At 43.8% G+C, this 26333-nt stretch overlaps 1 protein-coding gene across 10 annotated transcripts in view; it reads right to left on the bottom strand.

The window, feature by feature from the left end:
- Window positions 1-830: 830 nt before the first annotated feature.
- The window catches only part of TLK2 (tousled like kinase 2), a 43960-nt gene continuing 18457 nt past the window's right edge, over window positions 831-26333 (bottom strand). For 7 of the 10 annotated variants that reach the window (XM_075117005.1, XM_075117006.1, XM_075117008.1 and 4 more), the window contains 16 exons: window positions 25479-25646; window positions 24805-24900; window positions 21761-21853; window positions 20246-20356; window positions 18718-18854; window positions 17180-17332; window positions 13341-13407; window positions 11374-11471; window positions 10971-11052; window positions 9235-9326; window positions 8187-8276; window positions 7528-7697; window positions 5888-6026; window positions 4658-4769; window positions 3890-3997; window positions 831-3521 (listed from right to left, as the gene is read on the bottom strand). In XM_075117005.1, the coding sequence (XP_074973106.1) occupies window positions 3348-3521; window positions 3890-3997; window positions 4658-4769; window positions 5888-6026; window positions 7528-7697; window positions 8187-8276; window positions 9235-9326; window positions 10971-11052; window positions 11374-11471; window positions 13341-13407; window positions 17180-17332; window positions 18718-18854; window positions 20246-20356; window positions 21761-21853; window positions 24805-24900; window positions 25479-25646 (1890 nt within the window). In that variant the 3' untranslated portion in view covers window positions 831-3347. The remainder of the gene's footprint in view (window positions 3522-3889; window positions 3998-4657; window positions 4770-5887; window positions 6027-7527; window positions 7698-8186; window positions 8277-9234; window positions 9327-10970; window positions 11053-11373; window positions 11472-13340; window positions 13408-17179; window positions 17333-18717; window positions 18855-20245; window positions 20357-21760; window positions 21854-24804; window positions 24901-25478; window positions 25647-26333) is intronic. The other 3 variants (XM_075117010.1, XM_075117013.1, XM_075117014.1) reach the window with 2 other exon arrangements.

The following is a 26333-nucleotide window of genomic DNA, read 5'->3' as shown; positions in this document are numbered from 1 at the left end:
AGCAGCAGGGAGGGAGCTGAGCTGCTCTCGGTGTTTGGTTTCACTCGCGCTCAGCCGAAAGCTGACTTTAACTTCAAGCGCAGAGAGGGTGACGTCAGGTTTGCAGAGAAACCCTGATCCCCAGCAACTCTTCCTCCGGAGCAACTGGGCTGCGGCGGGCAGGTACCGCCCCGCTTCATGGCGGGGATGTCCCGGCACTGAGGTTGGGAGACGCTGGCAGAGGAGCTGGGCGTGCGAACTGGCGCTCCCATTATTAGTCCAGATATAAGCAGCCTCGACGTCTTCAGCTGCCAACGTCCTTTTAAATTTCCTATTGTCTGCTTTTTTTTTTTTTTTTAAGGCTGACAAGACTCAGCCATAAGAAAATAAAGGAGCCGAGTTTCTCCTCGCTGCTCAACAGTTGTTCCGGGTGACCGAGACCAGCGCCTGGGTCGCCCACGGGCTGGGCAGCGGCCGGTGGGCAGCGGCACAACCAGCCAGGGTGAGAGCGTTCAATGCAAATTTTCATCAACAGACATAAAAAAAAGGTGTTTTTTGTGTCCTGAACATGTGTAGCTTCTTAAGGCAGCTGCTGCTCTATTGGAAATGAGGGATGAACCCACCTCGGATGTCTCCCTCGATATTCCAGCGCAAGATTGATGCCACAAGGCGCGGTCATTTTCAGCAACAGCCTGCGCAGGGAGCGACACCCCCCTCCGATGCAGAGATCTCACAGCTCCGAGCTGTTGAATGCAACCTTCCTCCATTCTTCGTCTTGTCACCTCCGTGCAGCCACTGTAAGAGAGCTCGTGCCAATGCTACAAGGAGCAAAACAGTAAGAGCCAAGCAAATCAGTTTCTTAAAACTTATTTTAATATCCGTGTCTCATCTGTTGGGTAGAGCCAAAACAGTCTGGCCTGGTTTAAGTTACAAATTCTTCATACACTTTTAAGTAAATGAACAGTGTGGCAACAGGGTCTGTTATTGGAAGTGAAACCCATATTAACAAGGAAGGTGTCGCAGCCAGAATTCTACCAGGGTTCTTCACTGCTGTCAGCCCCGGGAAAGGCCAACGCTGCCCCCAGGCCCCTGGATGGGTGTCGCACAGCAGGAATAAATGCATCTGACACAAAACTAATCACACCCACAGAGATAGCACACACTGTATGTCCAAGAAACAACGGGACCGGGATAGAAAAAACCCTCTTAGAATTCTCCCCAATGTGGACAGACACCAAATCATCACTTTCAGCTAACGGGATGAAGCATCAACCCTGATTTCGCCTGACAGAGGCTGAATAGACACGTCAAAGTGCTGCTTGCTAAACAGTTAACTTCTAGAATAGAGCAGCGGAGATGGAAAGGGCTAAGAAACTATGGTTGAGGATTTAAAGATGCAGTATTTCTTTTCTTTGTTTGAAACACTACAGTTTAGAGACCACCTCGATGCAGCTGCAAGTGAATACTTCCAATTAAAAGCCCAAGAGTCACTACAAAAATAGTAATAAAAAAAATCAAAGCGGCAGAGTTCTCCACTTCCCAGGTCCATGCCTTAATTTCAACACTCCTCTATTTTTCAGTTAAGTTCCTGATCAGGTTTTAGCGTTACATCTGCAGAGGATGGCTTACAATAAGGCAGACAAGCGGTAGTTCTCTCCGAAAGCACATGATGGAGAACATCGTTTGCCCCGAAAACGCCATTTGGGTACCGAGCGCTCCAAACAGCCCAGGCGCTGCCGGAGCTGCGGGTACGATCGCGGAGGTGCCGCACAGGGGACAGTCCACACCACGGTGGTCTGGGCACTGGGTTAGGAAGTGCGCACAGGGTAATGTTTTTCAAACACCACCCCAAATCGCAGCGGTGCACCGCTCAGCTCCCGCCCAAGACAAGCTCTGCTCTCGAACACTGCATCTTTAAATATTTCTGGCTATGAACTCCTGCCACATGTTAGGAGCACTCCAACCTGGCTGCCACATGTTCCAGTGCTGTGCTTTTTTGCATGTTTTCAGTTTTCCTTCAATGTGGGGGGAAAAGGGGGCAGAGTGGGGACAAGAGAGGCTTGCGTTTCCCAGCAGGCAGGCTCCAGCGGAAGGTGTAAGACCCCTCCAGGCAGATTACAGAAGGGAGACAAAAATAATAATTAGGGTGTTTGCTCCCTTCAGGAACATTATCTCACTCCCTCTTGTTTGAAATCAGATGCAGCGATGGCAGCAAGTTAAGAAAGTCAGCAAGTTTTAAAAGGAAAGTGTTAAGGGAGAGAGGAAGCTTTGCTGCCAAGTCACCTAACTGAGAAGAGCAGACAAGTCTTCAGCTTCGGATTTTTAGAACATGAACAAGATATGTACAGTACTGCGTGAGCACAGATTGCACCTGTGATCAACTGAGCTGTGCTCCAAAATTCTTCCCTGTTCGCTGTCTGCCTTTTCAATAGTCAACAGCTATCATGCTCAGGAGAGCAGAGAGCATGTCGTGAACATGTCAGGGTGTGGTTTTAAGAAGACCAGCGCTTCAAATAAATTAAAAAGGTGCAACCGTTGAGAGCTATGAAGCGGCAGCTGAAAACCTTGTGGCAGTCTGAGCTGTGACCCACTCTGATCACAGGACTCTACGCAGGCCTGTTCTCCTTTGGGCTTCACTGAGAAGGAGAATTACGGGTAAGAGGCCACCCCAAGGGAGCAGTAAGCTGCACTATCCGCAGAACGGACACTGCCAGGAACCTGCTAATACGGGTTTCACTTTGAGACCAGAAAACTGTTTACTTCCAAAAAATTGTTATTTTTAAAAAACTGAAATTAATTAGGGGTAAAACACTAACTCTAGTGCCATGAACAGGCAGGATCAACTTTTTTCCCCTCCAAAGGGCAAAGAGTCATATACCATCCCCAGCTGAACCTTGGTGCTTCGAGCTTTTCAGGAGATGTTACCTAAACTTTATTAAAAGAAAAAGAACAATGTTTAAATATCAACACTGGACTAGCCCAGTCTTTTTCCAAAGTCCACATTCTTCATATGAAGCACACACGGCGTCCTGGATTCCCCAAGGCTGCATGTTCAGAAGTTCACAGTACATGGAACCATGTCTCTCTGTATTTTCTTGAGTTTCCCCTCCTTGCTCAGAGCAGCCACCCTTTTGTGGTCATTTACTGGATAAACCTCAAGCCATCTCCTATCCACATGGCTTGGCCTAGATGCCGAAGGTTTTCTTGATGAGAGTTGATGTTGTCATGCTCTATGGATGGAAAAAAGCAAGAGAAAAAAAGCACCTGGTACAGGCTTCTTGAGACCCTTGCGGATTCCTCTATTCCAAAGCTGTTTCTGAAAGTCTTTTTGCCGGTTTCTCAAGCAGTTTTTGGCCTATTACTCTGTCTCAGTTTGAAGAGCTGTTATTGGATGATCCAGAGGTTGATGCAATTGCAGCTCCCGCTGGGCTGCTTGTGGATACAGACTTGCGGATGTGAGGCAGCAAGTATGGGTCACAGGCCAGCTGCTGGACATCTATCCGATCCTCCTTTCGGTAGGCCAAACAACGTCTGATAAATGCCTGCAGATACCCCAAAGGCAGAACAAGAATTAGTAGACAGACAGAAACAGGAAGCTTTCTTTGACAGATAAGTCTGTGGGAGCGGGGCCAATCTGACAACCCCGGCACAGAAAGTCCTTCCCCAGTGACCACAGAGACGGCCCAGGTCCTACACCAGCAGCTTATCTTTTATCAGGAAAAAGCACGGGTAGAGGCCCACGCCACACTCTGTTCAATCCTCAGCCTGGCAACTACAACGACAAAGCCACCGAGCGCTCTGCAGGAGGCAAGCATTGAGCACAGAACTCCTGCCGGTCTCAGGGAAACCAAGAGGACAGAACGGCCAGTGCCTATCGCTGACTGACGTACGCCGTACGATCAAGATTTACCTTTGCTTCTGGCGTGACTACTGGCTTCGGAGGGAACTGCACCTCGGTAGCTTTCAGAATTGTGTTCTCCTGCAGGATGTCTTGTTGTGACTGGTTGTGACCGAAGGGCTACCAAAGACATGGAAGACGGTCGTTAAATATCGCTGACAGGCCTTAAACAACCCAAAACACTACCTTGTATCGTCACTTGATGTTGGCATTTTTCTAGGCAAGAAGCCCACAAATGCTGTGAAGGTGCTGCAGATTCCAGCCAGATGAGCAGGACACATTGCTCCTGCGCTTGAACTGAACGAAAGGGACCAAGCTGGAACATGTCTGGGGTGTCTCCATCTCAGGAGGGATCTCCACCTGCTTCCAGACCTTGTAGGTCAGCTTCAGCACGTGCAAGAGGGCCTTCACCTATCTAGGCTGACAGGAGATTCACCCACTTCGATCTGACTGACAACACTAAGCAATGCAGCGTGTTTCTCAGCCCAGGCTTTCACAGCGCTTGGTTACCAGGGACTTGTGAAAACAAGAGCTGGCAGAATCCTTTTCCTGCTCCAACTTATCTCTTCTGTCATCGTAAAACAAATCACCTTTTCTCAGGACAAACCATCTTTTCGTGATCCAGACTCTTCCCTTCTGAAAGGCATCCTAAAAACTGCTGGAGCGGGTCTTTGTAGCCCCCCCTTCCCCCTCCCCCCAAACCAGTTGCAACCATCAGGCAACCTGTCTCCCAAAAGGTTTGGGAATCACCACTGACAAATGAGTAAAATGCCTTCTTACCTTTCTGCCATAGAGACACTGATAGAAGATGACTCCCACTGACCAGACATCAACTTTATTTGAAATCTTTGGCGGTTCTTTCCCAACCACAAAACATTCTGGTGGCAAATACCTGATTAGAAGGAAGCGACAACAGGTTATGAGCAGCATCTCCAAATACTTTCAGTCGTTTTCTTTAGAAAGGAAGGAACAAAGCTTCTGTGATCAGATACTGGCTGGGGACTCGAGGGACCCAATTTCATTCCTGTGCATCTTTCGGCCAAGATCACCAATGCATACCCCTGCTGGGAACAGTGATGCTAAGGACTCTCCAGACACTCATGGTCTGAGCTAGTCAGTCAGTTTCTTTTTGCCAGAGCACATAAAATCCCTTTTTCTTTTATCTTCAGAACTGGTATTTGTTGTTAAAAGGGCTTGAGCAACAATTCCACAATAGAAACACACAGCCAAAATACATATTTCTAGAAATACAACCCCAGATGCCACGTCCTAGTTAGAGAGACACAGCCTTGCTCAAACTACAGCTAGTTTCATTTTTAGGATCAGAACAAAACTGTGCAATACAGAGTGCCTTAAAAAATGCTCCTTTGCAACTGTTGCCCATAGTGACAGTCTGCAGTTTGGGTAATAGCTAAGAACCACATCCAGTGGCACTCACCGTAGGTCTCGCTCTCAGCCAGGGGTGATGCAGTGACAACACTTAGCACTGAGGATAAAGTATTGTTGAAAACACCTTTCACATCACACTCAAAAGTGAAGCTCTGGCTATAGACAGCACTGTGAGATTTACATCTTTTTGTAAGAGCTAACTACGGATTTTCACCTCCTCATTTCAGTGGAATACTCTTTCTGTCTCCCCGATCTACTTGAATTTCCACATAGGCATGGTATTCTCCTCTTCCCTGCTTAAACTATTAGCCATTACCTTTATGGACTGTGAAATAGCAGCCAAGCTCCACTCCAGAGCTCGCTATCTCAGCAGCATATGCCTTTTTTCACCAGGCCCTTTGGATAAGAAATGGTTTTCAGATGTACAAACACTAACCCACTGAAAAGTAGAAAGCTGCCAGCCTCAGAAGGAGCTGTGTGACAACAAGAGCGGTTTCCAGTGTCCCAAACCTCCAGTGCCTCAAGCTGTCAATGGCAGCACATACACAGCTGACATCGATCCAAAGCTGTTTATAAACTGTTCTTGATCTGTAACTTGTAAGTGCCCCAGGCGACGCTTACCAGTAAGTACCAGCCCCCTGCGACGTCAGTTCCATGCCATCAACAGAGTTGTAGCTGTCATCATCCATGATTTTGGAAAGCCCAAAATCTGTGATTTTTATCTCTCCACATGCAGTACCATTGACTAGAAGAATGTTACCTAGACAAAGGAAGGAAACAGCCCCTTATGATACACATCTAGCAGGAAAAAAACCAAGAATAAAATTGCACTGAACTCTGGCACTCTGCACGAGAGGACAAGGAACCTACACAGTCAGCTGCAGCAGCCTGGGGTAGTTGTTTTAACACTCAGTGACCCCGAGCTCCACAGACCACTCAGCTCCCACCAAGTGCTACAACTGATACGCCCATCCTTGAATGACCCAGTGGCCTGACATTACTTGGAGCCTCCAGATTCTGAGCCCTATTAGCGAAACGAGCTTGATGCCTGTGCTGTTTTGACCCCTCCCAAAGGTCCCATTGGAAGGGCAGGTCAAAAAGGAGGATCAAGGAGACAAGTACACATACACAGTTATGACTCATTCTGCCCAAAAGTCCTGACTTGCCCTGGCCTCTCAACAAGCCCGAAACTCTCTCCTTCCTGGCAGTGCTCCCCAGAGGCTTTCTAAGCTCAAAAAGGACAATTACTCCTTAGGCAAGAGTCTTATTACAAATCCATCAAGGATCAAGAAGTCAGATCATCACTGTTTTTTCTCAAAGCCTACAATAAAGCAGCAGAATCGTGCATGATGGCAGCGGATGAATCACAGCTTTAGACAACTGTAGGCAGAGCTCTGCAGCATGCTCAGGCAACACAGGAATAGTCGGCAGCTGGGGGAAGAAACAGGATCCCTAGAACCAGTGCAACAGCACCACCTCCTGTACAGATTCCTCACGCTGATGCAATAAACCACATCACATACCAGTTACACAATGCTGATGAAGTGCCACCAGTACAGGGCAACAAGCCAGGGGTAACGGCCCAGAGAGGTGGCTGAGTTTTACTGGACTAGGAAAAAAAGCTATGTAGCCAACAGGCATCACCCCAAAAAAAGAGCGCTTCCATTCTCCCTCTCATGACTGTGCCCAATGGTAAAGGGAAACCTGCAACATCATTTGGAGAGGACCTTCTACAAGGCAGATGTTACCGAGCGTAAAGGCAGACCTGAGCGAACACAGTTTGACTGTATGCCCTCAGCTTCGCCAGCTGCCGTGCGGTATGAAAACACACTTCCAAGTTAGCTTCTGCTACCAAATTTTCAGGCAGACGATTAAAGAATAGACCAGAAGAATGAGAACATGAAACACACTAGTAATTATGGGGACCTTTATGAAGCAATAACAGAAGCCCTCAACAGCAGTATACAAGCAGGACATTAAGAAACCAAACAGACACTTGGTGGTTCAAGGGCTCGTTCTGAACAAGGAGGCTACTCCTTCTGGAATGTTACTTCCTTGTTTTATTTTGAAATTCTGGGAGCCAATGCCCTTTTCACAGCATGTTCTAGGCATTTTAGGTTTTTTTTTCTTGTTGAAGTCAGTTTTCCCAGACAGCCCTGTCTCCTTTCTGCTGTCTGACCAAAGAAAACTTCCCCATGTTACTTATAACCCATTACCTTTAGTTAGCATCCTTAAGCACGTCAGCTAGCAGCACAGCATACCTGGTTTAAGGTCATAGTGTATGATGGGAGGTTTGATTTCATTTAAGTATTTTAAAGCATTCACAATCTGCATGATAATGGATCGCGCCTCTTTCTCCGACATTAACTTGTGCTGTTTCAGGTAGAAGTCCAGATCATTTCCCTCACAGTATTCTAACACTGTACAAAACCTGAAGGCAAAACAGCAGTTGTAATTAAGGCACCTGATAGAAACCAGAACACTTTGTTATTGCTTGTCTGTAAGACTGGCCTATTTGGTCAATATATTAAATTAAGAGTCCTCCAGCCTGTTAATCCCTTTCTAAAAATAACCTACCAGGAGCACAGTACTCGGTGCTCAACAGTACAAAGGTCAGAGATTCCCCCATTAAATGCTAGATCCAGAAGCGGAAAGCTGTATCAGCTGGGGCATTTGCCCAGGCCAAAGAGTAGGGTTTACTAGTAAAGCACCACATCTGACATAGCTGGCATACTGGTTTGTCAGCTAACATCTCTGGAAAACCAATGTAGGTTGAGACTGCCTCAGATCTCTCTGCAGTACAGTCTGTAACATTGGTGTGGACGTTCTCTGGACTCTCCTGGAAAGCTTTGAGAGGCTAAATGCTTTGGCTGTAGCGAATGGGTCAAACCAAGTCAAAGGACACAGCAATATAACTTACGAGTCAGTATCCAGCGAAAAGTAGTCATATAGCTTAACTATTCGAGGATGATCCAGTTCTTTGTGAATTCTGTACTCTCTACACGCATGTCTGAAAATAGGAAAGTCTGAGCATTAGTCACACAAGTGACTGAATTCTAAATTCTGCTGATAGCGAACCCAGACATACCACACAGCAGTCCAACTTCAAACCCATGCACGTTATTCAGACAGCCTAGGAAAAGGCAAGCAAACAAGGAACTGCACCGAACAGTTCTTGAGAACCGCAGAATCCGAGTGCATGTCAAACGCTGGCAATACTACAAAAAACCTAATCTTGATTAATGGTACTGCTTGCCAAAATAGAATAACGTCGTAATAAATTGTTAAGGGATCCAAGACAGCTGAACACAAAAATCAACAAGTTCTAGAAAAATTCCGTGATGCTCAAAAGCTCAACTTCCAGGCTTCAGATTCAGCTTAGTTTGTCCCAGTAACATGTTGGGGAATTAAGATCACAGCTTTATCTTTGAAGCTCTGTTGAGAAGGCTTGGCTGCCATTCTGCTGAGTTTATCTAATCCATGGCACTAGGGAGCAAGTGTTACCAACACCAGAAGGCTTCCTGTACCACCCTTTAGGCCATGACATAAATATAGTCCTAATCATCTGTGAAAGGATTAAGTCTTTTAGGAGACAAAGGAAAGGGGAAGCTTTCAGGAAGCACAAGGCAGGTGTGTACCAAGAAGACAGGCATGAACAACTGCTTCCCACAAGAGCTTCTCCTTCAGAGAGAAGCAGCCACTTTAACGCTTTCTTCATAAAGCGCTCCTGGTGCTTTAAAACCTCGTGCTGTAGCGCTTATACAAGACTGTGTGCATGCACATGTTTAAAGCATTTCTAATCTGACCGTAACTTTTGCAAGTAGCTACTGGGACAGAGAGTGGCTTTCGAAATCTGGCAAAACGCACAAAAAAAAGGGCACTGGATTCACAGCTGGTTCACAGGCACTGGGTAACCAAACACAGGAGGAGTCTGGAAACACAGCCGTCTGCTTTACAGCCTTACTTACTTGTGATAGTTTTCTTTCTTCTCATCTCTCCAGTTTTTATTCAACTGGTGTATTTTCACAGCTACATATCTCTGTTCTGTTAAATCAAATGCCTGCAGAGAGAAGAGCTGAAAATCAGTAGGAATCACAACTTCAAGTTAATACTGCAAAAGCAGACAAGCTTTAACAAACCAATATCCCCACCCAGGAAATCAGCATTACAACATACTGAGTGAAGAGCAAACCCACATTTTGATGTAATTAGTTTCACTAATGAAACCAAGCAACTCGGAAAACAATTGAATATTTTGTGCTTTGATCTGACCTTCCCTACGGGATCTAACTAATGCTGCATTTTACCAACAGAGCTACAATGGGATCAGAAAAGCTGAATTCCCAAAATATAGTCAGTTAATCACACTGGGAAAGACCCTGCCATTATTCCCCCAAGCCACCTAATCCATTTTCTACACTCAGTTAAAAAAAAACCCAACCCAGATCATACAGAGGATTTTTAATACTTTGTTTCACACGGGTAGCTCAGCTCTCCATCTTAGAACAAAATGTTTGAGCTTATTTAAAAGCTGGAGAATTCAATGGCTGAACTGTGTAAATCTTGCGCTGTGTTTTTTCCCTCCAGTTTCTCGCTATTTTGGCAGTCTTTAAAAAACAGACCACTGGAATTGTGCTCTTTGAGAAATGCAGAAATCTTTTACCTTGTCTGAGAGCAGCAACAGCTAATAATTTATAGGACGGGACAAAATCTCATTGTAAGCAGGGATAAACTGTGTCCATCTCAAAAGGTGCACACTTAACCTCTAATGCTTAACAGATTGGCCAAGACCCTGGAGAAAAGGGGCTAAGCGTTGCTGTGTTTCAATAACATAGTTACAACTCTTCAGCGTGGTCAGGTATGAAGCGTTCCTACCCTCTTGCTTTCATCTGCGGAGCCAAGGCTTTCTACTTAGTCAGCAAAACCTCCAAAGAGCAATTCACAGTACGTACATGCAGATCACACTTTTCACCACCTGAGCAGCCTAGCCCCCCCGGTTTAGGTATCTATTGTTGCACTGCATCAAACTAGTAAATCACCGTGAAGTTTCCAATATTTGCATTGGCACAGTTGTTTTCATTCTAGCCAAATTCAACATGAATTAAGAACTACTGGGTGCAGACGGGGAATATTCAGAACTGAAAAGGCTCTAGGCATAATAGTGAAATAGCAAGTGCCAAAGCATCGCAGGTCTTGGCCATGCAAGAGTGCTGACCCACAAACCAGCCTCAGTTCCAAGGAAGTCACAAGACTACACACACAGAGCCTGCAACTTCACAGCGTAGAATGAAGGCACAAGGAAAAAGCCTTCTACCCCCAGGAAATGAAAGCTTTGCTCTTATTATTGAAGCTATTTTCTCTTATTTAAAGTGACGCTCAGACTTGCTGTGCCGTACTCAATAAAAACTTTGCTACTTAAGGTATTTGTGTGTAGCACTTGAAGAAACAAGCAGTTTGCTTCTCTGTCCTGACAAAACTGGCAGACTTGGTGCACCATTTTCTTGAAACCTACGTTTGCAGGAAATCTGACTTCCAAGGACAAGGGCAGAACCTAAAAATCCCAAGCCAGATGCAGCGTGTGCTTTGTCCTCCTGTCTTCCCTCCACAACCACACACGCCATCGAGAAAATGTGTAAAAACTCTGGTTACTGCAATATTTAATTGCAGATTCAGATTACACCACAGATTGCCGCTTCAAATTTACCTTATATACTTCACTGAAGCCACCTCTACCCAGAAGATGTAGCAACAAGTATCTATCATTTAGCGTTGGATGGTCTTTAAATCTGGCAAGAAAGACGCAGTTTAAGAACACAGAAGTAATGCAATCTACTGCACAGTAAGTTACAGCTACCACACATCTTAGAAACAACATCTTTATATTGACAGAAAAATTTTAAATCTGGCAGTCGTTAACACAATTTTAATACTATTTGATCACTTTGCACTAATGAAAGACTATATGATACCTTGATGCACTTGGAAGCCTTTATCTTACACGAACTTTAAGTTATACCACTGTACCAATTAAAAAAAGATTGTTTCCCATTATGAAAGGGACACAAAAAATTGTTATACATTCTTGTCCCTGAATCCCATGTGCTTACTGTGAGTTATCTTCATTGTGTATCCTTTTCAATTCCCTGATATGTAGATTTCTAACCCTCTCTAGCCGTTCCAGCTCCGCCTGGATCTCTGCTTCTTCCTGCAGAAGGAAAAAACAACATGGTGTAAGGTAGCACAGTTAGCATTTCCGCCTCATTTACAGAAACACAAATGTAACTCCACTTGCAGAAGTTGTGGGTAAATAACTGGTTTGGAGATTAGAGAGATGGTCATAGCCAACTAAGAGTCAGGCAGAAGTTAAAAAGAATGAAAACTGACTGGGCGGTTTTGTTTACACCTACACACAGACAGGAGCAGACATATCTTTATGACTTCTTGTTTTTAACACTTTCTTTAATTAAGAAGCATTGTAGCTCTTGTCCTGCTTTCCTCATTAAGTGCTATGCAGCTGTTTTCGTAGGAACTCAGCCTGTGCTGGGACAAGAGAAAGAGGACAGCCCGCACAAGTAAGGAACGGGGATGTCATGATGCCACATGGGGATGGGGCAGCATCTGGAGAGGATGGAGGGTGTGGAAGGACAACATGCGGTCCATTTAGTGGGAAGCAGTAGAACAACTCATGGTGTAACTTAGTGCCATGTGGAAGTTTCGATACACTGTTTATAGAGTTGGAAGTTCTTGTGCCCTCAAACACAACACTAGAATTCACATTGCTGCGGCCAGGTTTGCAAACCTCAATTAAAAGCGCGCCTTGAGCAGCATTATTTGGTATATGTGACTCAAGGGACACAGCTCCCCATTTGTCTTGTGACTCTGTTCCTTCCCTTCTCAACTGGTTCTATTTTTAGGCACAAAGAACGAGCTAGTTTCCAAAAGTGGAGAAGGATAAGAACAGCTTCAGACAATTCCACGATCCGAGAACATTACTTCATTTTCCATTAAGGTCCATTTCCAAACGGGTTCCTCTGTTGCAGGGTGGCACAGTACATGCCGGCATAGATGGACCTGCAATTAATCCACTCCAGCAACGCGGAAGCTGTAGAGCAAGCATGCCTTTAGCATACTCCTGCCCGTCTCGCTTCGCTTTGCTCACAGGTCAATAAAACACAACGGGCCGAGTGCCAGCAGATTCCATGTGTGCATTAACTTTCCCTTGCCACTGAAAATAACAAGGAGTAGAGTAGCATTATCAAGGCCTTGCGTTCAACTTGTGTTTCAAGGTTGCAGGAAAAACTAAGCGTAGAGCTCAGGTACCACCTGAGAAAAGGAGGGACACTCCAGCAATGCATTTGCACACTTCCTCTTTGACAGAAAACTCTTCGGCCTTAGCAGAGATCGCAGCTAGCTGGGAAATAGCAGAAGACATGTATTTTTTTTTTTCAGTACTTCATCTGTTGAAGTGTCCCAGAAAACTTATTTATGGGTTACTGCAACCACTTTAAAGGTAACTAACAGCTTATCTAATTATAACCTCACTTGCAGGAACAGTTCCTACCAAAGCCAATGTATCTGAAAACAAATGTGCATTGCAACTACCTGAACAGTACCAGTTTCCAAAAGCCCAAGAGATTTTATTGGACTGTTACTGATAATGCCAGTTACTCAATATTGCAAAGAAATGGGAAAGTCAATGATGGTTGCAGTTTTTGTTGTGTTATAATTTTCTTCCCTGGGTCCATTCCTTCATGTTCCCCCACATTAGACATGTACAGAGCCCAACACTACACAGGTCATAGTGACAGAATGAGATGCATCAAAACAGTGGAACTCCCTGCATGAAATCATAACTGAAAAGAGAAGGAAATATATTTACTGAAGCAAAGAACATCTTTCCTGAATACCACTGCCTTGGAAAAAAATTATTACAAAATCCTGGCCATCCCTTTCAAGCAATAAAAACCTCTCAGTTATCAAACAAACAGTGGTGACCTCTACAGAGAAATGCTATTGCTCATAGAACACGTAATCAAAAACCTACCTAAAGGCCTTTTCTGCATTTAGTTCTTACCTTTTTAAGATGACCTAGTCGGAGTTTGAAGATTTCTTCCTGTTCATGGTACTCTGCTAACGTTAACCTGCACAGGAGAGACAGACCCAATGCATTAGGTTTCAACGCACGTGATAACGTGAACGGTCTGCAGAACACACGTCTCCAGTGGAAGTGACAACTACGCAGAGTATGTCACCAGCCAGTGGGAAAGTTTAGGTAAACTCTGCAATCTATTTTTTTTAAATAATCAATCTAAAGGAGACCACAAGCTTAAGCCTTGATAAAGCACATACTGATTTCAAATCCAAGCCCCTAATAACACCTATTTAGGCTAGGGACTGACTTTTAACAAAGAAAGCTAAACCACAATCTAAATATGGAACAGTGAAGCACAAGTGTCCCACATCTTATTTTTTCATTTCAAATTTGCTTTACGGACTCTTATTACAAAGAAAAATTTGAAGACAAGCCGGATAATTCAACCCAGCTATTCGGTCTGGGACTACGAGCACACCTGGCCACAGAGCCACTGCGCACAGAGCAATGACCTGGCATTCAGAAGTTCTTCCTGTTTCAGGCTCTGCGAACTGGCTTCCAGGGAAACCTTGGGAAATGTACTTCACCTGTCCATATCTTTGACCTCATGTGTAGTTAGGAGCAGCAACGGGATATGGGGAATAATCTCCGTTTTGTTGATGGTAAATGATGTGCAAAGTTTCCATTCCAGGTAGCTGGTCAAAAAAAGGTTTCATAATGCTTTTCATGTCTTTACAGCCAAAGTGTGCCATGTAGGACAGAGGCGAAGCACAGCCTTACACTAAATAATGACAGATCCTACCACTCGTGAAATGTAATGATGTGCTGAGTTCTTTAAGGTTAGAAAAATGAATCGTTACATTAATTTTCTCACTACTACCGACAAGGAGTTTTACAAAAGCATCATGTATGTGTACGTAAAGCTATGAAGCCCATATCAACTGCATCTGCTTACTTTGTAAACAAGATGCACACGTGACTGCATATAAATATCTTTTTTGAACATAAATTTACTTCAAAGCATGTCCCAGGAGGACTCCTGTTGCAGCAGTTACGTTCTGCACAGTACTTAGCACAGCGGTTAGTGTATGAGGTTTCCACAGCATCCATACGACAACTAGTTGCAAGAGGGGACCGAGTCCTGTGTCTGTGCAGGGCTGTGGGACTGTGGCTCACTACACGGTAAACTGAGAGGAGGTAGTATTCAGCTGGTTAAGTGCTCATCTTGAAACGACCCAAACTTCTCTCCACCGCTGATAATGCTGAGGGTCTGCATAGTTAAAATATGTGCTAAAGCAGTTGTTAGCTGTTAAAACTCACAAGCCAAGTTCCCTTTGAAAGAATCTTGACTGTAAGGAACTGCTAATTATAAACATCCATACAAAATGCTGGTACCATAAATGTTTACACGTTGCCTCATTTCATATAAAAGCATGCTAATTCACACGCCCCCAACAGCCTGAATTTTAATCACATTCAGCTAATCTAAAAGACCGTCCCAAAAGTTTAGGTCTTTAATTGGTGTTGCTGTATAAGGAATAAAAAGACAATTGAATAAACCAGCAACAAGCTTTCCACATATTCTTGTTCACAAATGAAATACAGGGCTAAACACCAACAGTCTACTCATTAAGCAGCAGATGTAATGAGTACCACCAGGCTAACGTTGCCCAAAACGGCTGCCTGTCAGCAGCAAGCATTACAAAAATCAAGGGGGCTCTAAGACAGACGCTGCCCTGGTTCACGTAAGCATGCTTGAAATACACTACTTCCAGTGCAGCTGAAGACTCTTAAGGTTGTCCAAGCTGCCCTAACAAACCTCAAAGCGCCCCAGCAGATTAATATTCCTGAATGAAAATCTTTTTCCCATTCACAGGCTAGAAACTAGTTTCAGGAGAGCACATGTTTAATTTTGCATCATGGGACCTTCCTCTCCTTTTTAAGACAACACAGCAACAACCATGAACCAAAGAGGAACCAAAAAATCAAATGAAGGAATTTGGCTGTCTGCTTCTCATTCAACTTTCAGAAACATTTATATCCGACTTGCCTAAAAGACAGCCTCTGTAAGAATTCCACCAAAAAAATCCTCCCTCCAAAACTCAGAAAATTTTGTACCTGATGCACATTGGTCCAACAAATGCATTTACAGGATAAGTAATGATTAAGCAAGCAGTCAGTCAGTTCAGTTGTTTCAGCAGACTTTCAAAAACAGTGTTTTCAAAAGCTAAAACACTCCACATGAACCACATCCATACACCGGCAAGCACTTTTTTATCAAGAATGCCACAAGAAGCTCTGTAAACCACAGAGATAAAACTCTGAAATATATCAGCAAAAAACAATAAACCAGCAAGAAAGAGAAAAAAAGACTGGGTAGCACAAACGGGCTTACTAGCAAACCCAGGTAAAGCTAGAGTACGTCAAGGCACGTTCACAACGTAGGCAGAAGCTCACTAGGTATCACAGAGATTATCATGATCTCCAGGCACATCAAGACCTGTGCTGCCATGTCTGCACAATAAGCCACGCTACAGCTGCGCCAGTCTGCTGGGGAAAAGGATCCCTACAGAAATGGGGAAAGCCTCATCCTGTCCTTAGAAGTCAAAGGTTACCACAATGAACAGCAATACTTCAAAATATCCACCCATTCGGTTTAATTCTCCAAACTCAAAGGCTGCAATGCAAAAGGACATCTTTAAAACTTTATTTAGTTGTTTTTAAGCTCACTTGGCCAGAACAAGGCGTAAATGTATGCATTCATGCTACTTATTTGCAGAAAGCACACAGTGTCCTCCAATACAACACACGTGATCAGCAGGCACCAGCATCCTATCTGGGGGCACCGCCCTGGTTGCCCAGAGCACCCTGAACACCACAATTCACCCAGTCTTGTGCCATCTCTGCTGTGACTGCAAGAGGCAGCGGGAGCTTTTGGTTCATGTGTACTTTTAAAAGATCAAGACCAAGAATTCAAAGGGCTCCAGGACCTCTGAGGTCAAGCCATGCCCAGCAGATTTAATAGCGCAAAAAGAAAAGTGTCATTGAGAGTTATGGTATTAGCCAACAGCAATAAAACGAAGACTGTAAAGGAAACTGGTAGAAGGTGGCAGAAAGTCTCTGAGTTAATGTACTTCCAACTCACAAAAACTTCCCAAAAATTTATGTTCTAAATTTCATGTGAGAGACAGCTTTCTTCTCTCAGAATATCAGGACACTTAGAGCATCAGTAACTTCAAATGAGGTGGTGGTGGTGAATCTTCTGTAAGATGAGTAGCACTTCAACCACCTTTCCATTCCCTGACTATCTGCAAAGGCCTGCTTTGGAGAGACAGCTCAATGCTTAATGCACTGGCTTTATAGAGAGCATCTTTTTTCTTCAGTGTACCAAATTAATTGTTTGAAAAGCCTCACCAGAAAGTACATGGGAATAAAGGCTTCTAAAAGTGCACAACTTTTTTTCCCTTAAAAAAAGCACCACGTATCATACAGCGATACCAAAAAAAATTCTGAAGTTGCAACACTTAAGACAGACACCACTTTTCAAACTTGACACAACAGTAATACTGAAAAAGTTACTGCATTCAAAAAACCTCAGCTCATACAAAGTCTGGATTATTGCTGAGTCCTTGTTTTACTCCAATGAGAGCTATTTAGAACCGCAGCCAGATGTTGCCGAATGCCAGGCTAATTCCACAATATGCATTTGTGCACGGAGTGAAGCCTAGAGGCAAGGGCAAGGTTCCATTTCCCAGTAGATATTTTGTGCTCTTATCAAAGCATTCAGCTTTGCAATGCACCGAGAAGGCCACGTAACCTACGTTTCGTTTTCTGCTCCGTTGGTCTTGTTCTTGCGCTGCTTCTGCTCGTTGCTTGCTGGAGGGGTCTGTCCCATTGCAGGTGGCTTCCGTTTTGCTAACATTTTTCGTTGCCTTTCTATTTCTTCCCGCTGGGAATTTATCCTTTCCTGTTGCCTGGAAATAAAAGAGTAGAAAAAACATGAAGCAGATAACTAATGGTATGTACTTGGTTGTCTTCAGCATCTGCTCTCAACAGATTGGAGCAATGAATTTCAAATCAGTTGTACTTGTAACAAAATATTTTTGTACAGAAAAGGAGGATGTGCCAAACATTATGACTCAGATTTTTTAAAGGTATTTTACATAAAAGGGGATTCTTTTCCTGGCCCACGGAAACCTTTCAGTAAGTGAAAGGTTTTATTCATGCAGAGGATATCCAAAAACAAGGAGTTGCTAACCTCACGGAAAACCCAGGGATCCATGGTAAGTCACTAACTTTCCACACACTTTTTCCTAGAAGACTGTGTTCTAAGTCTCAGACTTTCCTGTTAAAACTATTCCTGAAGTCTGGCACTGTCTGAGAAAGCACCCTTATATTTCAAGGGTACAGTTAAACGATCCTTAGTTCTCTGAAATATAACCAATACCATTCCTAATTTCACTAAGAAAACAGTCTCTCCTCCAAGATAAAAAGACTATCTCAAAACCTTTTACAGTAATAAAAGCACTCTTGAAATTTCAAGTCTAAACGACTCGAGCATTTCCATACTTAATTCACTTTTTAAGAGAGCCAAGACTGCAGGTAAATATTCCAGAAGTATTTCTTCCATGCCTTACAGCACAAACCAAGGAAGAATTATGAAGTCCTTAATCTGCGCCTAACAAGAGCAGCACCTCCCTATCAGACTACAGCGAAGTGATATGATTTTAAAGGATCACACATAACCGCTCTAATGCAATTAATTTGCCAAGTCCTACTTAAAGGTCTAGGCCAGGTGGGAATTTACTGGATATTTCCATTAACATCCTGCATAAAAGGGTCTCTGATCTTCATTTCCAGGTTTCTGCAGCCCCTTTGATCACTGTTACCAGGAGGCAAAAAAAGTTAAATAGTATGGATTTTCTCTTTTAAGCTTCTCTACTTTCTACTTTAAAAAGAAAAGGAGCTAATTAGCCTTCCTTGACTAAGGATTTGCAACTCTGCAAATCAAATTGATTGACTCAAGATAGGCGTGGGAATTAGGTCCACCTCTCCACCCGAAGCACTGCACAGCCAGGTAGGTGCACTGAGAATACCCAAGAGGGCAGCCTACCACCTTCCAACCCAGCAGCCAACTCAGATGATCTGATTGCAGTTTCAAGTCTCTGGAGGTTTAAATGGAAACTTATTTCTCATTTCAATGCAAAAACGGTCCCCATTGTCAGTAGCCGAGTTGCTACCTGATCCTTTCATGCAGCAGCCCCACCATTCTCACATTTTGACATGCAAGACATCACACAAAACTGCTTAGTTTTTCCATCTCTGCCTCTGAAGTTAAAGCAACTCTGTTTGTCCTCACTTGATGAGGTTCTGGAAGGCATAACCATCTGTCCACTGCTCGGTGAAAGACGCCCCGTGCCGCACCGTAGTGAAGTGACCTAGCCTCAACCGATCCTGCATGCTCTTATCTCTGCACGCCATCTTCTCCTGTTTTGACTGAAAACAAAATAACACACATGTTAAAATATAAGCCATAAATAATCAACGAAGAGCTATGCTGTGTTTTAAATCACTACCAATTCTTACAGCTTTTCATTGTTTCAGTACTGTTCATCTGAAACCCAGCTGAAAATTATTGACCAAACCATTGCTGGTGCTTCACACTGGTCTAACAGGTACTTGTTTGCCTGCCTCCTGATATTTCAGCCTCACCTTCCCTTCCCCATTACTGCTTGGGCAGCTCACCCATTCTATCATCAGTTGAAATCAGCCTAGCAGTAGGATTAGAACTACTCCTTCACTTCAGTAGCTTAGCTAGACTCCAGACGTGGCTCTGATCAGGCCCTTATTCGCTCAAACAGGAGATGAAGCAAATACACCTTGAATCACTGTTAAGACTAAGATACAGCGATCTGCCAGCTCAGCCCTAGACTCGCACCACTCCCAGAGTTGACACAATCCCAGTTAGGTCACCAACATGCATAAATACTGCTGGTGGTGTCTGTCACAGAGTGTTTCCGGTAAGTGAGAGGAAACTTCCAATGCCTGAGATGAGAGCAGCAAAGTTTCGGTCAGTTAGGATTAAAGGTGAACCAGCAGAGCTGCTCACTGGAGCTATACACCACCTATCTGAACGCCAGGTCTACATAACACCTAGCCCAGAGTTACAAATCCTCCCAGAAAGGGGTGTCACATTCGGCCAAGAACAATCAGCTCTGCGACAAAATCACCTCAAACAGACTGCACGTACTGGCCAGCACCCTGGTAGTTCTGCCCATCCAGTGCCCACAAACAATAGATGTAATTGGCCAACAGGTGAAAGAGCAATCAAACCCCCACATTGTTTAATCAACAGGAAATCTGGAAATCTTTCAACACTGAAGCAGGTTGGACGCTGGTAAACAACAGCCTGGCACTTTCCCCAGTGTCTTTAGTGTGTTGTTTTGAGTGTTATACAAAAGCAACGACCTCCAACTTTGCCATTTGAAAGAAGGAAAGGTCTAAATCACTTGCCCATGTCACAGAGCATATCTAGCAATTTCACTGCACAATCTGATACTGCTCTTGTATTGCCAGAGCTGGACAATGTTGATTCTCAGGTGTATGAGTTTCCAGATCAAGTAATACCTGCTGCACTTAGAGCTCAGACTATTTCACTTAAGCAAGGGAGATCACGCTTTGAAACTGAAGAGTAACCAAACCAAAACATTCTGAACTATTTCAGTCTTATGATTACATTCCTATTTGCAGAGAAAGATTTCAAGACAGAATTCCAGTTGTCTTTTATCACTATAGCAGCAGGAGCAGGTTTTCACTGCTCAAAAGATTGAGAAGTTCCCAAGGATGCAAACTGTGACTTGCACAGGTGTGGAAAGTCCCCTGCTCACCTTTTCTATAAGAAGCTTCTTGCTCATCGTTACACATCTATTCAACCGCTCCTTGTACTTCTCCAGCATCTTTTGCTGTTCATCTATCTGCCGTCTCAAATCGCAGTTGGCCTAAAAGTGAACAGAGAAGAAAAGCATTCGACTTCAAACCAACGAGCCAAACTAAGCATCACCTAGGAAGAAGTTTCTCCAGCTAGCTCTAGGCATCAGATTAAAGTAAGCAAACCAGCAGGATAAGAAAAAAAACTAGGTTCCTCTTAACAAAACATCCAAGCCAAGCTCTTCTTTTTTTAACCCACTCAAATCTGAATACCGCTCTAGAACAGGGAAGTGCTATCATCCTGGTTTACACATAAGGGACTAAGGTATAAAGAGGCTGAACACAAGCACAAGGAATTTTTTTTCTTTTTATTTTTTTAAATATTTAAGACCTTGCCACAGCTACCAAGTCTCAAAGTAGCTTAGTCATCCCTGGACTATCCTCGCTCTTTAGCCACAATACTGGCAGAGGAAAAGGATGGGGTAACTCCCTTTGCACTTTCAGTTAAATTCTTGTTCAAGTTACGCACTGCTATACACACTGCTCCCAGTAACAGCTGTTGTTTTTAACACCACCAAAGAGTACAGCAGGATTTTATGTGCAACCATTTACACTGATAAAAAGTTAAATGTAACGATCCCCTCCCAGCCAATAGTCTGCCTTCTGATGAAACAGTGATGGTTAAAAAAAAATAAACTTATTTCCTGCTTCATGGATTATTTTCCACAAACCCACATGTGCCTCTGTGTATGTCTCCACCAGCTTGTCTTTGCTGTTTTAGGTGCTGAGGCCAGACACACACAGAGAGCCTTCCCTCTTCTCCCTTTAATGTGTTTTCTAATCCTTTTCAACATTTCACAAGAGATGCCTCTCCAGCTGACGAAAGCTAAATCAATTAGAACTCCTCCATGAAGCCAAGATCCTTGATTTAAAGCTATTTGTCTTAACCCATAGTGTTCTTCAGTAAAAGATAAGCTTTAGTATTTTCATTTGACCAAAAGGCGTCAACATCTCTATACATGTTACTGACCCTGATGAGTGAGCATTTCAGAATACAACTTCACAGCCTACTGAGAGGCTACTGAACAAAAAGCAGTCGGTTCCTTACAAGAGGGGAATAATTCTGAAAAGAAACATGTTAGGTTAGCTCGCAAAATACACAAAAAGCGTGCAACTGACCAGAGAAAGGCGAACAACACTGCTGAGGGCACAAACACCTGAGCTAGTGCTTACCGACAGTAACTGCACTACAGCCACAGTCACTGCTATGCTGCTTGGGGATTCAGGCAGGCCCAAACAAAGTACAAGTCAGACAATTACCTTGCACGTAAGGGATGACTGGATTTGTTTTACCTTGCGAGTGCTGGTTCTACAAATGGTACACAAGACCCTGCTCTGCAGCCTAGCTGGCACATGCATTCTAGGTGTCTTTAAATAGCAACTTTTAGAAGAGTTGTCCCACTTTAAATACTTACTCTTAATAAGTCATCTATCCTCCCCTCCTTCTTCTCCAAGTCAGAGTTCTTACTGTTTTCTAGTGCAGATATTTTTTCCATTGTGAGGTCAGACTGTAGGGAAAAATCACCATAAACTACATAAGAAAAACAGATGTTTCAGATAGTCAGCACGTAACATCACTATGTAACCTTCTCTAATCTGAACAGTCAGGTCAAGAAGGAACCGCTACATCCTAGTGGTCTGGGAAAGAGGTTTCTCCATTCTGCATTTTCATATTACATGGTGGGCTCCTCCGGCATAGGAGGTTCAGTCAGCTAGCACAAAGCTGCTCTGGAGAATGCAAACTGATAATACATAACAAGCTACATCATCCTCCATGTCCTACAAATTTTGTTTTTATAGTTGAGTTTTGCCCACTCCTTGGTGGTCTCTGACACTCACTGTCCTTTCCTGCAGTGCAATATAGCTTGTAAGGGAAAAAGGCTCAAGAAAAAAAAAATATATCCACCAAATCCCAACCCATCGGCTGGAATATCAAATTATGAGATATTTTATGGGCAGACAACGACCTGCTAGACAGAAGACAATACCTGTGGGTTCTAAGTTGGTATAGACAGAAAACACAGGTCTTAATTTTAAAATCCTATAACATACTGACGGCAGGAATATTAGGCACAAGTCTTTATTTCTGACAAACAGAAGTATTAGTGCCCACTACAGACAGGTGCTTTCCAGTTCTTGAGTGAAACCTATCTGGAAAGTTTTATGGGGTGCAGCACATCTCAAATACCTCCACCAGTGAACTGAGAGTTACACCCAGGAACAGAAGACCAAAGACACATTCTTATTGCTAGAGAACATCACATATTTCAAACACAGTACTCTAATGGAGGGGGAAGAAAAGGGGAAGAAGTCAGTATGTACATGAACACAACATCTTAAAAAAACCCAAGTCCACGTAAGGGAATCTTGCTCCCTGACTGCATACACGGATTTCACGTTTATGGCTAGCAAGCAGCTATCCTGGTTCTGAGAAGAGTTAGCAGGGACTTACCTGTGGAGTTGTTATATAACTGTTCTCCAGATTTCAGGCTTGCCTGGAAGCTAACACCATGAAGTGAGAGACAAACTTGGCAGACTGTCGCTTGTCTACATATGCCCAGTATGGGAAAGATCAAAAAGACCACCTGCCAGCACTGTGCATGAAGCAAGATGAGCCTAAATCCCAAAAGACAGAGAGGAGGCCTGGGCAGGTCACCCCACTTCTGCCTTAACATGGTTTATACTTCCTGACAGCGTGCAGGAAGCACATGCGACAAAAGCTTTTGCCACTGAAGGCAACGAGAAGGCTGTCTGTTGAAAACCTAGGCTGCATCCACTCAGCCAAGCAGCGAGTTTCTTTAGTCAGTGACTGTTATGTCATTTTGCCAAATGCACAGACATGCTTGCACTGTGTCAGATGAAGTCATGCTTCAGGATGCATGCTCTTACATGTGACTTCATCACAACTCACCTTGCCTCAGAGCACTTGGAGGGCCCTAGCACTGCCTGAAAATGCTACAAAAATCATGCTTCTGTCATTGCCAGAAGTGGTTCAAACTGGAAGTCACTGAAGAGGGTTTATTTTTTTTTAACCCTATCAACTCCAAACAGGTTTGGAAGGAAAACCGAGAATGCATACATGTCCTCATCACGCAGTCAAGTGTCTTCCTGGATTCTTTGCCTTAAGTGTATGCTTCATCTAGACCTCTGGAGAATACCATGAAGCTGAGCATGGGCAGAAAGCACGCTCAGGTAACACGTCACCCTTTCCAAGGAAGATGGAACCCTGTGGGCATGCTAAGCACAGGAGAGGATAAAAACGTCTTGCTTGCTCCAGGAGGGACCACTATTTTAAGCATTGGTGTTGGGACAGCAAAGACTGAAACCTGGAAGTTATCTCTGGCAGGTTCTCGAGTTATGGCATCATTTTCACACATGAATTATCTGTGTACTAGTAAGAAACAGAGATCTTCACAGACCAGCATTTTAACAATACAGACAACAAATGTGACCCTAGTGACACAACAGAGCTCAGAGACTTAAGCTACCTAAGTATTCCCAGAGGCAGAACTGCCGTTCATGCACAAAGAACTTGTACCACCTGCTGGGGAAATGGAGAACGAACTTCCCCCAGCAATAAAATCATCTCTGACACAAAACTGATGTGCAAAAATGATTGACACAGAACTGACTGTTTAAAAATCACTCAAGGGAAGGGTCAGTCACAGAGAAATCAGAGACGAAAATCAAAAGAAGATTAAAATCAGGCTTGGAGTAGAATAAGCAAGGTGCCTTGCAGATAAAGCTGAACATCCTTATAAGCAACAGAGGAAGATGACACAGCTAAAAGTAAATCTTGCCACAAAGCCACAAGAAGAACTGTAACAATTTAAAAGGCACCAAAAAGACAGCAGCACAGTCCAAAGAGCTACTCCTCTTCTTGAGTCCAGGTCAGTGAAGTTGCTGAGGAGCACCGTCAGGAACACATCACATTCCACCTTGACAGGACAAACTATGCCATAGGTGTACTCTGCAGAGGCCAAAGAACTTCCAGCTAGACTGTGGATATTTGTACTGTAAGTAGTGTGGACACACCCACGAGCCAGCGCTTGAATAGAGGCATTCATAACTATCACTCAGGTTTCCTTCACGTCTTCACTTACAAAGAGAGAAACAACATTCAGGATACAACAGAACTGAAACAGACAGAGCTAAGGTGTTCCTCCCCTGACCACATTTGCACACAGCCAGAGAACTGCCCTCAGCATTGACACAGAAAAGCCTCGGTAACAGATTAGGCAAACTCCAGTAGCAGCAACTGAAAAGCATCCTTTACAGGATAAGGAACAAAGCTCAGGGTGATTCACTTCAATCAGCAGTTACAAACTGAGTTGGGACTACTGGCTTTTTTCACTGGAAACATTATGTCTGCTACAAGTGGCATCCTCTCGGTGTGGAAGACAAGCTGCATCAAGTTTCAATCTCATACCCAAGAGATGTATCATCTAGTGAGCTATACCTGTGACTGTTTGTGCTGGATGGAAATCTGTTTTTGGGAAGTGCAGGAATGCTCAGTGTTCCCTGATCCGGTAGAAGATGGGCTGCCTTGCTGGGCCTGCAAAAGAAAGTTAGTGTATTGTTATATGCTCCTCAGCACGATCGCTAGCGCCCATGCAGATACACTTATCTTTACATGGGAGGTGCAGCCTGGCCTGGGTACCATACTTGCATGTTAAGGGTGAAGAATGCTCTAAAGAGTTATTTAATTAAAACAAGAGAGTCAGTTTCTTTCAGGAAGCCTGGCCCAACCTGCTAAAAGGCAAAGCTTTTAAAAGCCTAACATAATTCATGTCAGCTGAGATTAAGCGAGGCCAAAACAAACACGTCTCACAGCAAGACTATACTTCATTCTTTTGCTTTTTTGCATCTATCAGACTAGCCTCTCAGATGCTATTATTTTGATCTACGTAAGATTGTGTCATTAACTTAAAACTCATGACATTTTATTAAACAAGCAAAGCCTGGGACCTAGAACTCTTCGCAAGGAAGATGAACTTACCAGAAGGTGGTAGACTTGGTCATCAACAAACCAGGCTGCACTTGAACCACTGCCTTTGAGCAGAAAAGGTTCAAATTCCCCATCCCTTAACTAGAAACACCCCTTGGGATTCAAATCTTTTCAGAGCTGCTCACCGAGACAAAAGTAAAACAGAGGCCACCTCCCCTCTGTGCCAGCTGCTCATTCTCTAGCCGCTGCTTCGCCAGCATCACCGACATCAGCGTTGGCAGAGCAGAGTGTTCCTCCTGCGGTTCCTTTGCTGTGCTGCCGTCTACCCCATACAGCGGCTGCTCCACTCGCCGCTGTAACACAGTCAAAAAAAATACAATGAGCTTTTTTTTTTTAAAAAAAAGCGATACTCTGACTCTGCCAAAACTGTTGTCAGCGAAGCAGCAGCTCAGGAATGGGCAGGCAGCGTGTTGAGGATCTGATAACTCAAACAAGACTCCTGGAGTGATTGTTCCAATGGCAGACACCAAAAAGTAGGTAAAGTTAACAATTGAAAAAAAAAGTAGCAAATGAACACACAGGACAGAATTTCTTGTCAGTTAACACACCTCCTTCCTTTGCAATTACATGTGTTTCAGAGCCAGTGGGGCAAAATGGGTTGTAGATGCAAAATTCAGTGCATTTTGACTTTGGTCAATGCACTCAAAATGCACTACTTGATGTTTTTGATTTTTTTTTTTAAGGACTCATTTTAACAGGCCAATGTCATGATACATTTGTTATTCTGGAGAATTAAACTGAGTCAGAACTGCTAAATGTCAGCAACCTAAGCGTGCCTAGGACCCAGACTTCACAGTAACCTCATTTCTGTCATTATAGTTGGGACCAATCTCCTGCAAGATAAACAAAGTACTAATGTGTTTCCAAAATCTTTAAGAGACACATTGCGTCTCTTAAAGGCCAGCTCCTTTCCCTTGCAGTAGCCTCATTTTCCAGCTGCGATACAGGAATTGGGTTCAATAAGAATAATCATCTGAGCT

This window comes from Phalacrocorax aristotelis, chromosome 23 (genome assembly GCF_949628215.1).
Source record: "Phalacrocorax aristotelis chromosome 23, bGulAri2.1, whole genome shotgun sequence".
Taxonomy (NCBI): Eukaryota; Metazoa; Chordata; class Aves; order Suliformes; family Phalacrocoracidae; genus Phalacrocorax; species Phalacrocorax aristotelis.
Note: the sequence above shows the minus strand (reverse complement) of the source record. Positions and strands in the feature narration are given on the sequence as shown.